This window comes from Pelophylax lessonae (assembly GCF_965119305.1).
Source record: "Pelophylax lessonae genome assembly, chromosome: 6".
NCBI lineage: Eukaryota > Metazoa > Chordata > Amphibia > Anura > Ranidae > Pelophylax > Pelophylax lessonae.
Window position 1 is genome coordinate 6,918,024 of NC_138773.1, and position 14,361 is coordinate 6,932,384.

Consider the following 14,361-nt stretch of genomic DNA (forward strand, 5'->3'; position numbering starts at 1 on the left):
GAAGGTAAAAAATAGGAACAATGATAACAGGTTTAGAAAGGTGGGTTCCCCAGATTTTCTCACATACAGTAAAATTGTGGATCATTTTAAATTTACAGCAATATAAATTATGCTAATTTTCACATTTTTAATAATTTTTATTTTTTTTAATTTTAGTAAAACTTCAGAAAAAAGAGCAGTTTTTTAGAGCCAAAACTACAGAAGACACTATTTTCCATAGGACGTGATGCTGTATGGGAAGTTTTGATGCTGGAAAGAATCAACAATTAAATGGTGTAAAATTGAGCAAATGGAAAGAAAAAATATAGAAAATAAATTTCTTGCAAAGGTAAAAAAAATAGGAACAGGTTTATGAAGGTTTGTTCCCCAGATTTCCTCACATACAGTAAAATTGTGGAACCTTTTAAATTTACAGTAATATAAATAATTATTCTAATTCTCAAATTTTTAAGAAAACTTTATTTTTATTTTAATAAAACTACAGAAAAAAGAGAAGTTTCCCAGAGCCACTTTATAAAATGACAAAACTACAGAAGACACTATTTTCCATAGGAAATAATCCTGTATGGGAAGTTGTGATGCTGGAAAGAATCAACAATTAAATGGTGTAAAATTGAGAAAATGGAAAGAACATATATAGAAAATAAATTTCTGGAAAAATTGAAAAAAAGGAACAATGATGACAGGTTTAGCAAGGTTTGTTTCCTAGATTTCCTCACATACAATAAAATTGTGGATCACAGCAATATAAATTATTGTGCTAATTTTCACATTTTTAAGAAAACTTTATTTTTACTTTAATAAAACTACGAAAAAAAGAGCAATTTCCCAGAGCCACTTTATAAAATGACAAAACTACAGAAGACACTATTTCCCATAGAAAATAATGCTGTATGGGAAATTGTGATGTTGGAAAGAATCAACAATTAAAAGGTGTGAAATTGAGCAAATGGAAGGAACAAAAATAGAAAATAAATTTATTGAAAAGGTAAAACATAGAAACAATGATGACAGGTTTAGCAAGGTGTGTTCACCAGATTTCCTCACATACAGTAAAATTGAGGATAATTTTAAATTTTACAGCAATATAAATTATTATTCTAATTTTCACATTTTTAAGAAAACTTTATTTCTATTTTAATAAAACTACAGAAAAAAGAGAAGTTTCCCGGAGCCACTTTATAAAATGACAAAACGGCAGAAGACACTATTTCCCATAGAAAATAATGCTGTATGGGAAGTTGTGATGTTGGAAAGAATCAACAATTAAACGGTGGGAAAATGAGCAAATGGAAAGAACAAATATAGAAAATAAATTTCTGGAAAAGGTGAAAAAAAGGAACAATGATGACAGGTTTAGCAAGGTTTGTTCCCCAGATTTCCTCACATACAGTAAAATTATGGAACCTTTTAAATTTACAGCAATATAAATTATTATGCTAATTTTTTTAGATTTTTAAGAAAACTTTATTTTTATTTTAATAAAACTAGAGAAAAAAGAGCAGTTTCCCAGAGCCACTTTATAAAATGATGAAACTACATAAGACACTATTTCCCATTGAAAATAATTGCTGTATGGGAAGTTGTGATGCTGGAAAGAATCAACAATTAAATGGTGTAAAATTGAGAAAATTGAAAGAACAAAAATAGAAAATAAATTTCTTGAAAAGGTAAAAAATAGGAACAATGATAACAGGTTTAGAAAGGTATGTTCCCCAGATTTCCTCACATACAGTAAAAAATTGGGGATCGTTTTAAATTTACAGCAATATAAATTATGCTAATTTTCACATTTTTAAGAAAACTTTATTTTTCCCAGAGCCACTTTATAAAATGACAAAACTACAGAAGACACAACTTCTCATAGAAGATAATGCTATATGGGAAGTTGTGATGCTGGGAAGAATCAACAATTAAATGGTGTAAAATTGAGAAAATGGAAAGATCAAATATAGAAAATAAATTTCTTGAAAAGGTAAAAATGAAAGGAACAGTTATGAAAGGTTTACGAGCGACCCCATTTGGACAGATAATGGAGAAGGGGATATCTAGTGCCACAGCGCTTTGGGATCATCATATGCTGGTCCATGCTAAGGAGCTACTGGGAACCATGTAACTGTCGGTGAATATATAACCTAGCTATTGGGCTATTTATACACACTTACACATTTATTTGGAGTGTGTTTTTTCTTTGGACCCATCTTGTGGAAATGTTTTCTCTTTGACATGATTGGTAGGCTTTTCTGAATAATCGGACATCTATACATTCCCTTGAATTGATAGACAAGTTACGTTTTTTTATACATGCTCTACACTATAATTTGGTGGTCGCTCTCATCTTTATAGTCCCGGCGTCTGCCCCGGAAGCAATACGCCTGGTGCATGAGTATACGGGAAAATTGTCTAGAAGGTCTCTCTTGCCCTGAAGAAGCCCTGGCGAAAGGCGTTGGCTTTTTGAGGACCTACAGACTTTGTTTAGCGGGGACATTGCTCTTGCCAGTTTGGTATTTTGTATCCAGTATATTCCTGTGGGAATATGTTTTTATGTGTAAAATATTGTATGTATACATACTTTTTTTTAGCCTCATGGTATAATAAAATTTTGATATTTTTGAATTATTTGTGATCATCCCTCCTTTCTTGGCTTTGAAAGTCCCGCCTTTCTCCTTTTTACATGCGTTTTGCCTTATATAATTGGGATGATGGCCATTAGTTCACAATGTTTTGTGAATGACAGGTTTAGGATTAGGAAGGTTTTTTCCCCAGATTTTATCACACAGTAAAATTGTGGATCATTTTAAATTCATCAATTATTAAGAAAATTTTCACATTTTTAAGAAAACATAATTTAAATTTTAGTAAAACTACAGAAAAAAGAGCAGTTTCCCAGAACCACTTTACAAAATGACAAAACTACAGAAGACACAATTTCCCATGGAAAATATTGCTGTATGGGAAGTTGTGATGCTGGAAATAATCAGCAATTAAATTGTGTGAAATTGAGCAAATGGAAAGAAAAAATATAGAAAATTAAATTCTGGAAAAGGTAAAAAATAGGAACAATGATGACAGGTTTAGGAAGGTTTGTTCCCCAGATTTCCTCACATACAGTAAAATTGTTGATCATTTTAAATTTACAGCAATATCAATTATTATCCTAATTTTCACATTTTTAAGAAAACTTTATTTTTATTTTAGTAAAACCACAGAAAAAGAGCAAGGAAGTAAAGACAGTGTGGCAGCAGTGCTGGCATATGACAAAAACACCCTTTGGGGTAAGCATGAATTTTAAGGAGGAGATTCACATAAAAAACAATACAAAGTTGAGGTTCCCCTAAATTTCTATACCAGACTCATTTTCTGCATTTACAATCTAGTTGGCAAGGCAGATGGAGCCTTCAATCATATCAGGCCACATGTCCTCAACACGGGAATTTCCATTGCAAGGGGGAACCCTATGTTGATGAAAATGGGGTAGTTTCCCCAAAACTCTGGTGAGTGGTTGTGGGAGTTGTGTAGGTAAGGGCTTATCAGAATCTGGAATTCCCTTTTATTAATAAGGGGGCTCCATATACCCGTCCATGTATACGAGTATAGGGAAAGCAAAATGTTTGACAAATCCTGTGTTGAAAAAATAAAAATCACAAAAAAGTCCCCAGTTGGAAATCCTTCACAGATTGCAATGCCTGCCATCCGTGGACTCGACAAAGATATCTTGGCACACACCACGGATCCTGCTGAATTACAGCACCCCCCGAGTTGTCATCAGCTATATAAGGGAAGGGGCAAGGGTAGTAGTGACATCATCAGAAGTGGTCAGTGATCATAGTTTAGCAGTAATATCACTCACTGTTTTTATTACCACTTTTTTTTCCCGGGACCGGGGATTCCCAGTGATGTCAGCGGTTCCTAGGGATGAGTGACAGCTGGAAGCTGTCATATATAGAAGCTGTAGAAATTGTGCTTTCATATATGATGCTTGTCTCCTCTTTATGGCAAAAAAAAAGGATGTATGAAAGCCAGATTGATGTATAAGCACTCCTATTAAAGTGGTTCTAAAGGCAGAAGAGATTGCATTCAAGTATAAAACCTTCTGCAAGCATCTCCCCCCTTATACATACCTGAGCTTGATCTTGATCCAGTGATGTGCACGAGAGCAGCAGCTCTGTCCTCACTCTCTCTCCTCACAGAGCAGCGAGAGCCATTGCTTCCTGCTGCTGTGAATCACAGCCAGTGAGGAGGGAGTGGGGGGCGGTGTCGAGCCCCACTCTGCGTGTTTCATGGACACACAGAGCTGGCTCGGGAGTGAGCATACCTGAGTGCCTTCATAGCAAGGGGCTTGTTATGGAGGCCTTTGGCAAGGGGAGGTGTGCCAAGGTAGACCCCAGAAGAAGGGGATGGGGGCTGCTCTATGCAGAACCATTGCATAGAGCAGGTAAAGTCACCAAGTTTATTATTTTTGAAAAATAAAAAACTGACCCTTTTGAATCACTTTAAATCATTGTTCATCACCTTTAGGCTCGGTTCACATATATGCGATGCGGGAAGGCTGCGAATTCGCAGCCTGTTCCCGCATCGCACACGCACCCCCGGCAGTTCACACTGCCATATGCGATCCGCTGGGGGTGTCAATGTAATCTTAACGACACCCCCAGTTTGATCGCATATCGCAGTGCGATCGTGCAGTTCGCACAGGATCGGATCGCACAAGTGTGAACCGCTGTGCGATCCGATCCTGATGCGGCAGCAAAAATGCCTCCTGTGCGTGTTTGCTGCGGGTGCGATGCGAATTTAGCCATACAAACTGTATGGCTAAACTCGCACCCCACAGCTGATCGCATGTCATGTCGGAGCAGTGCGCTCCGACATGACATGCGAACCCCGCACATGCAGTAGTGTGAACCGGGGCTTAACCACTTAAGCCCCGGAAGATTTTACCCCCTTCCTGACCAGGGGGTATTTTGCGATTCGGCACTGCGTGACTTTAACGGACAATTGCGCGGTCGTGCGACGCTGTACCTAAACTAATTTGACGTCCTTTTTTTCCCACAAACAGAGCTTTCTTTTGGTGGTATTTGATCACCTGTGCGATTTTTTGATCATGCGCTATAAACAAAAAAAGAGCGTCAATTTTGCAAAAATAACAATATTTTTCACATTTTTTTATATGAAATTCCCCCCCCAAAAAAAAGTAAAAATCAAAATTTTTTAAAATTTTCGGCCAATTTGTTTTATGCTACATATGTTTGGTAAAAAAAATCGCAAAAAGCGTATTTTGATTGGTTTGCGCAAAAGTTATCACGTTTACTAACAAAGGGAAAGATTTTTGTCATTTTTGTTGTTTTTTTTTTAACGCGTAATGGCGGCGATCTGCAATTTTTTTTGCGGTACTGCGACATTGGGGCGGACAGATCGGACCCTTGACTGACATTTGTGACACTTTTGGTGTTACCAGTGACATTTCTACAGTAATCAGTGCTATACATATGCACTGTTACTGTAAAAATACACTGGTTGTGAAGAGGTTAACTTTATTTGGAAGGGAGGGGCTGTGTGTATCCCTAGGGGCATGCTTTCTACTGTGATTGGCTGTGGCTTGAGCTGTAAGGACACTGATCAACGGATCTACATACTAGATCCGTATTATCAGTGACTTTACAGTGAGGAGAATGACAGGCAGCTTGTTTACACAAGCTGCCTGACATTCTCCCTCTCCCCCGCCGATCGCCGAGTGACCGGCGGACATCGGGTCCGCTGGTCACACGCGCGGGGGGGTCCGTGACCACGCGGGAGCGGGAGCGCGCCTCCAGGGGCGCGCGCTCGCTCCCTAGACCCTCACAAGCTAGTGACGTAGCCCTACGTCACTTTGCCTGTGAGGGGCTGACTGCCGACGTAGATCGGCGTTAGGCAGTCGGCAAGTGGTTAAGGACTGAAAGATTCCAGATAAATAACATCAAAATTTAAAGGCAAGATAAGTGGTGTAAGGTAAACCAGATTCCTAGCATCAGAAAGTCAGTGCGCATTTGTGCTGTGCCTGTTCTGCACGGACATATTCCTGCGTGAGCGCGCACAGGTGTGCATTCCAATTAGCGCTTGGTGCAAAGTAGCCTATTAAAAAAGGTCTATCACTTTGAGCAGTTGTTTAATGGTCTTAAGCTTGTTCCTATGTTCCCAAGACCTGATCTGCTGTACCTGCTTACCCATGTATAACCTGGCTTGCCTTTTTGACTTCGCTTCTGATCTCGCTCTAGCTCTGTTACCCAACTACATGGCCTCTTTCCAGGACCTGACCTGCTTGCTGGCTCTGTACCACTTTGCTTGGCTGTTAATGACCTTGGCCTGTCTCCTGGACTTGTTTCGCCTACTTATTCGGTTCCTCACATATCTACAGAGTGGAAATTACCAGCCAGCTTCTACGGCACTCGTGCCACTCCTTTCCCTTACACTCTGTCTCTATCTTCGAGAGTGCTGGGCAGGAGGTGTTAGACAGGCCTCCACAATGTTCCAATCTTCACCAGGTATGTGATAAGTGGTTCTCCAGCCTTCACCAAAAAATGAAATGTCAGCAGCTAAAAATACTGTAGCTGCTGACTTTTAATAAAAGGACACTTACCTGTCCAGGGATCCAGTGCTGTCCTCACCCAGAGCAGTTCTTTGCTGGTCTTTGGGTCTCCAGCACTACCATGCTAACTGCAGGAAGCCAGCTGTAACTCCTAGTGGCTGCCAAGCTGGCTCCCCACTGTGAATGCACAAACCAGGCTGCATCCTGTGAATGGTCCTTCAGCCTCCTGGGCCTGTGTTGTGTCCCAAGAGGCTGCAGGCAGAAAAGGGCCAAACTTTTGCCCGGGTCACTTAGTCAATCCAAGTAGAAGAGGGAGTTGGTACCTGTCAAAACCAGGTACCCGTTACCCAGAAAAAAAGGGGACAAGAGTTGAAGTGGAGGGGAGGCAGAAAAATCGAACTTCCCTTTAGGGCTGACGTTCTGATTTAAGTTTCTTGCATCGTAGAGGTTTCCCTTCCTGTCCCTTTGACACTCAAACAATAAATGAGGGAAGATATTGTCATCAGGACAGAAAGAAATTAAAAGCAATATGTTTTTCATGGGTTCAGGGATTTCCTGGGTTCATAGCCCCTCCTTACTTTTTTTTTTCCCCTGTTAAAGATATTTCTCATCACTTCCTGTTTAGACAACAATGGATAGGAAATCACCCCAATAGGGGTCCGGATTGCAAAAAAACAACACGTGCCTATAACACTTTACTGCTCTATCCAAGCAACAAAACATGTTTTAACTCTGGTAGGACCCTAACTTTTGGGGTGCACTCTCAAATTTCAGTTATCAAATTTTAGACACATTCTCTTACAAATGCTCATGATCTACTATCTGGAATTTGTTGGAGTACCACTTTAAGCAGAAATATATATATTTATTTTTTCAATATTTTTGTTTGGTTTTCAAAAAATATACATGAGAGTACATAAGAGTAGTCGCAGCCGCTTTAATAGTAGTTCAAGCAGAAATATTTTGATTCAAAGAACAGTTTAATCGTTTCATATGAAGATTTTCAATTGTCCAGGTCATGACAAATCTAGTAAATATAATCAATATTGGGATTAAAAAAATAATAATAATAATAATAAATAACTTCTATACTGTATGTACAATATATTTCTGTAAATTCAAAGCAAACAAGATGCATCACATTTGTTCTATTTTTAAATAATTAAACAGAACAGAATATGGACTCTATGACTATTGCTGTGGTGCTCTTATTGCATCTCCTTATATTTGGATTTAGGCCAATTCTGACAGGTTTATTTTTACAATTTAATATTAAATAAGTTGTCCAGTTTCCAAAATGTGGGCCTTCCTTACTAAATATTTTTTTACCCATGTTATTTGTCCTTATAGCTCCATGCTGCCATGGTTTACATTTTTTTTTTTAGTTATCTCTTTTCTTAGTTACATTGATGGATTTAATTTTCTATAGAAAGGAATAAAAGTGGCACCCCCAGTGCAGTGCAAAATTTCAAAGCATATAAGGAAATGTGGGATTGAGAGATATTGTCATCATGCGTTTTCTTCTTTTTAATTGTTTTGGAATGCCGGAGGCTTACATCACTAAACACAACAAAAATATAGAGAGGAATATTGTCAAATATATTCATTTAAATTAAATATAATAATGGTGGAAAATTTAGGTGTAAATGGCATGTCAATAGATTATGCATTCTCTCTATTTATTTATAAGAGAAATCAGTTACCCTAATAATATTTATATACAAATGTTGGCCACCTTATGGTTAATTCCTAAAATTCTATGGTTGCATGAAAATGTATATACATTTCTGGTTGAAAGCAAATTGCACAATTATATTTTTTAAATAAATTAAAATGTATTATTTTAATGGAATTATGTTGTCATTATTGTAACAACTAAAAAAAAATATTTTGTTTGTGCCATTTATAACTTTAACCACTTCTGGACCGGAAGGTTATCACTAATGTACATAAAAAAAAAAGTTTTATCTCCTTTCTTAATAGATTTAGCAATTTCCTCCTCTTTCTGTTCTTTGGCAGCACTGATAACGTGTTTGGCCTCCTTTTGTCTATTTTTATACTCTTCTCTGTCAGCTACACCTTCTGTTTCCTTGAATTTTGACCAGGCCATTTTTTGCAATTTGACAACTGCGGGGTTGTGCAACACTGTACCCAAATACAATTGATGTCTCCCCCCCCCCCCCCCACCACAAATAGAGCTTTCTTTTGGTGGTATTTGATCACCTGTGCGATTTTTTTTTTTTTTTAAATTCACTTTCTGCTACATAACAGTCCCAATAAAAAATATATAAACATCTAGTTTTTTCATCATTTTAGGCCAATTTGTATTCTACTACATATTTTTGGTAAGAAAAATCCCAATAAGCATATTTTGATTGGTTTGCACAAAAGTTATCATGTCTACAAACTAGGGGAAAGATTTATGTCATTTTTATTTTACTTTATTTATTTTTAACTAGTAATGGTGGTGATCTGTGATTTTTAGCGGTACTGCGACATTGGTGCCGACAGATAGGACCCCAAACTAAAATTTTTTACACTTTTGGGGGGGACCATTGACATTACTACAGTAATCAGTGCTAAAAATATGCACTAATGACACAGGGAAGGGGTTAACCCAGGGGTGATCACAGGATTAAGTGTGAGCCTAGGGGAGTGTTTTCTAACTGTATGGGGGAGGGACTTGTGGAATCAACACAGAGATCTGTGTTCCTAAATAGGAGGATCACAGGCTCTCTGTGTTTATTCCAGAGAGAACAACGGTCTGCTGTGTTTACAACAGCAGACCGTCGTTTTCTATCAGCAGGGAGCGATCACGGGTGCCTGAGGGCAGTCGCAGCCACTGGCCCCGTGGATCAGCTTCCCTGATTCCTAATGGGGGTGCGTGTGTGCCTCTGGCAGTGCGTGTGCACCCTCAGGAACACTCCGGTGCCGAGCCAGCTTACCTCAGTATATCTGCAGTAGGTGGTCAGCAAGTGGTTAAGGATGTGATGCTTGTAAAAACACAAGCTGGCCATATCCATATTATCCTTGCTACACCCTTATAATATGTATTAATTTGTCACATAATTTCAGTCTTCTAGGAAAACTCTCCAACCTTGTTGTAAAATGGTTCAATCTAAGAAGATTATTCTGTATTAAAAAAAAAAAAAAAAAAACACTTTTTACTGCTGAAGATCACACTTTGAGTTTTTTTCTGGAGTATCATAACCCAAAGTGACGATCTTTTTACAAAATTTCTGTTAGGGTTATAAGAATGATAAAAAATTCTAGTAAAGCAAGCGCTCGCACTCAAATCAACAAAAATAGCGATTTAACCAATATATGTGAGAAGTGATCACACATTTCAATAATCGGCCAAAGTGAAAATGATGCTTCTATATCTTTTTAGTATCTAAGAATAAGGGGTTTAGTTTGGAAAAATTCTTTGTTGAGGTGGGGATGAGTTTCCTTAAAGCATCTTGTAATGCTGTTTTTAAATCCTGGTTCCTCAGACTGTAAATGAGAGGATTGATGAAAGGAAGGATCACGGTATAAAAGATGGACACCACTTTGTCACCAGCATAATGATGGCTAGCATTTGGATGGAAATAATTAAACACACCACAGCCGTAATATATAAACACCACAGTCAGATGAGAGGTGCATGTGGAGAACACTTTACTTCTACTTCCTTTTGCTTGCATTTTCAAAACAGTTTTGATTATAGAGACATAGGGCAGGAAGGTCATTATAAGAGACACACCGGCAAAAATGCCACCCAGGAGAAAGACGAGTAGAATGTTGATGTAGATGTCACTGCAGGAGATCTGAAGCAACTGTGGAAGGTCACAGAAGAAACTTTCTATAATATCTGATCCACAAAATGTTAATTTAAAGACAGAAAGTGTGTGGACTAAAGAATAGACAAAACTGAGAATCAACACACCTAAAGCCAACTCTACACAGACTTTCCAACTCATGATCTGTATGTAATGTAATGGCTGACAAATGGCGGTATATCGATCATAGGACATGACAGCCAACAAAAACGCCTCTAACATGCCAAAGGACATGAAGAAGAAGACTTGGGTTATACATGACTTTATGGTAATCTTTCTTGTCTTGGTGTGAAGGTCAAATAACATTCGTGGGACGGTGACTGAGGAACAACAGAGGTCCAAACCGGCCAGGTTCCCAAGGAAGAAATACATAGGAACATGGAGGTGAGAGTCGGTGACTATGAGGACAATGATCAGCAAATTCCAGATTAATGTCAGAAGGTAGATGAAAAAGAAGAAAAGAAAGAGCGGGAGCTGAAGAGCTGGAAGGTCAGAGAGTCCAGAGAGGATAAATTCCTTCACAATTGTCTGATTTTCCATTGGAATGTTTTACCAATATGAATTTATTATATTAAAAAAAAATCTGAAAAATGTGTGACAATAAATGATAACAAAAATTAACCTTTTTTTTCCAGAAAATGATGGGATAACTTGATACACTATTTCAAAAATTATTCTTTTAAAAAACGTTAATGTGAACCCAACAATACTTCAGAAAACATGTCTCCTGTTGCTCTCAGTGATGTTATTTGTTTATTATCAAAATTCTCAGATATTGGCTGAAATATCAAATATGTTTCATAGATCTCGTAGATCAGAAAGCTATTTTAGTTGTCCATCACCCGAGACACAAAAAATATGGCGGTTATTCCTGCAGCATCAGATATAAAATACATATGATTTTAAGTCTTTCCCTAAATCATATAATTATTTTCATGCAATTTAAAGAGCTTAGCCTTTGGAAAATGACCCAAAAGTAGGTTCAACAATTCCTATGCATGACAAGAATTCTACCTGGGTAATGTAGATATGTTCTTCAGAGGCACAGTTGTTGCAGTAGCTGCTGTAAAGTGAGACCTTATTACAAGAACAATTGAGTACATTGAGTGAGAGGACTGGGAAACAAGGATTTCGGGCACAAATGTTTTTTTAAAAAAACAAATTATTTTATTCAAAACATATTTAAAACCAAAGAAAAGTACAGGCATATAATTATGTGTTAAGGACCAAACCAGACCCATAGATGGTCTATATTGTGGTGTATCTTAATACATACAGTTTAGAACAATGGTTTACATACATCTTAAAGTACAGAACAATTAGTAGTCATATCATTCTCAGGACTATTCACTCACGATCAGACAGAAACCACCGGCGGACACCAAAATAGACAAGGTGTCGGTCCGTGGGATCAACTGAGAGTGTGAATTAACTTCCACCATATAATATTTGACCTTTGCTCGACATGTTTCGCTTTCTTAGGAGAAAAGCTTCATCTGGAGCATATCATTTCATTTGTCTGTGTAAAGAACAATACTGTTTAGACATGTTGCATGAAAATAACATTATTTATGATGTTTCATAATACCGTGTCCATTATTCCACTTAGTTAAAAATATACACATATATTGCATTTTAAATAGGTCCTTATATTTTTTATATAGATATATCAACACAATATATCATTGAGTCTTAAGTTGCATCTAGCATCCAAGGAGGTATTCGGTTGGGGGAGATCAAGCGCCGGGGATTACCAAAAGCGAGGCATATGTGGGGACCCACCCCGTAATTAGATTGTCACAAAGATATAAAGAAGTGGTACATATGGTAAACAGAGGGGGGGGAAGGAAAACATACATACCTGTACAATAATAGTCAGGCATAAATCTCAATTCCGTAGGGGAGTTTTTTAACGAAGAGGACTGTTGTGCGTTTGTGGAAAGCACCGTATTTTGGCACCTATATGAGCATGTAGTAGTGAGGGTAATCACTCCATATTTACTAGATAAATAAGAAAAAGGAATAGATGTTTTTTAAAAGGGACCAGTTAGTATATTAGTTCTATAGTTATTGTTGAAAGATCGAAAAGAAGAGTATGTGCTAGCCAAAAGGGCTAGAACATTCCAGGGTGACGAAGGAAAAAGGAAAAAGAAGAAAAAATAATAATATATATATATATGTATACTGCATGCATGTGAGTAGAGTGCATAGATATCCACAGAGACCCAGTAGTTGTCCCGGAGAAGGGTGATTAAAGAATTCATATTGACTTAGTAAACAGAGATAGGTAATTAGACATATAATTGGAACAAGGTAACGAATCCATGTATGGGAACTCTCCGTGCAGCAATGGGCCACTCATGGAGTATCCAACATCTTAGTTTGTATTTTTACTATATATAAATATCCATATGTATAAATCCTTATACATAGGATGGAGTTAAATCTTAGGCACGGTATCAAGTTAGTACCCGAGTAAACGTTTCTATAATCCAGTGAGTGTAACCCAAATTGCATATGCACGGATGATTCCATCATGGAGTCAGAATGCATGCTGTATTAAACTAGTAATAGCAAAAAGGAAAGATGATAGGATATCATAGGATACAATAAATCCATATGGGGTAAGAGAACCCGGGATATGGACATTCAGAACAGCTCACCAGACCTGGAGAGGACGGGAGCCTAATGCATATAGCGTGTCCCTTATGGTTGTCTAAACGCTGTATAACAGGATGAAATTAAAGTAAGTATGTGAGACCCAACAAAAGTAAAATAAACGTTAGTGCCACATGCTAAGGGTGAAGCTGTATCACTTACTCCGTGCCGCGCTATTCCAAACTTGCACACAGTCCTCGCCGGATGGGGTAATGCCGCCATACAGGGGTGTGTAGCCATCGCCCTTAAATGGCGTGGATCCTGGGCGGTTCGTCAGCAGACGTCACCGCCCCGGCCACTCCCCCCGGAACATCGCCAGAGAGCAGGCGCGGGGACACCCCGCCAACGCTCTCCACTATGTCCGAGGTGTAACTGGACCACATGAAGGCAGGAAATGCCTCTGTAGTCCATACAGGTGCCACAGGAAGTTCCGCCCGAGTTGGTGGAGCCGCACTGTGGCCCGTCTGGCCGCACATATCTCGCTAGTTTTGGAGAGTCCTCAGCGCTTACCCACAACGCCCCCTCAGGATCTGTCAGCAATTACATGGGAAAGAAGAGCTTTTCTCCTAAGAAAGCGAAACATGTCGAGCAAAGGTCAAATATTATATGGTGGAAGTTAATTCACACTCTCAGTTGATCCCACGGACCGACACCTTGTCTATTTTGGTGTCCGCCGGTGGTTTCTGTCTGATCGTGAGTGAATAGTCCTGAGAATGATATGACTACTAATTGTTCTGTACTTTAAGATGTATGTAAACCATTGTTCTTAACTGTATGTATTAAGATACACCACAATATAGACCATCTATGGGTCTGGTTTGGTCCTTAACACATAATTATATGCCTGTACTTTTCTTTGGTTTTAAATATGTTTTGAATAAAATAATTTGTTTTTTTAAAAAAACATTTGTGCCCGAAATCCTTGTTTCCCAGTCCTCTCACTCAATTAGCAATTAAGGATAGGGACACACCCTAAACTGGATACTTCATGACCCAGATAGCTGCTGTCTGTGGATACATGGCCTAGAATAAAAACAATTGAGTACAGTCAATACTACTTTTTTTTATTGGTACTAACATCTTCTTGAAGAAGGGGACACACCCCGAAAGTGTGTCCTGAAAATTTGGATGTTGCAAATATAAAAAGTACCATGGACGGTTCTCATTTGTTCTTGTTGCAAGTGTACTAATTCAGCTACAAGCACCTCAAATCCTATTACATTAAACTGAAATTAAATCTTACCAATACCTGTAACTAGAATTAAAGCTTAACTCTGAAATAGGCATTTAGGGGTTGATTTTCTAAAACTAGAGAGTGCA

The 14,361-nt window shown here is 38.2% G+C and overlaps 1 protein-coding gene across 1 annotated transcript; it reads right to left on the reverse strand.

Annotated features, from left to right (window-relative positions):
* Positions 1-9,939: 9,939 nt before the first annotated feature.
* LOC309557283 (olfactory receptor 5B12-like) lies at positions 9,940-10,923 on the reverse strand (the record flags this gene model as incomplete). The annotated part of the gene is made up of 1 exon (XM_082259943.1): positions 9,940-10,923. One exon carries the CDS (start codon positions 10,921-10,923, stop codon positions 9,940-9,942), a length of 984 nt encoding a protein of 327 aa, XP_082116069.1.
* Between the last annotated feature and the right edge of the window lie 3,438 nt (positions 10,924-14,361).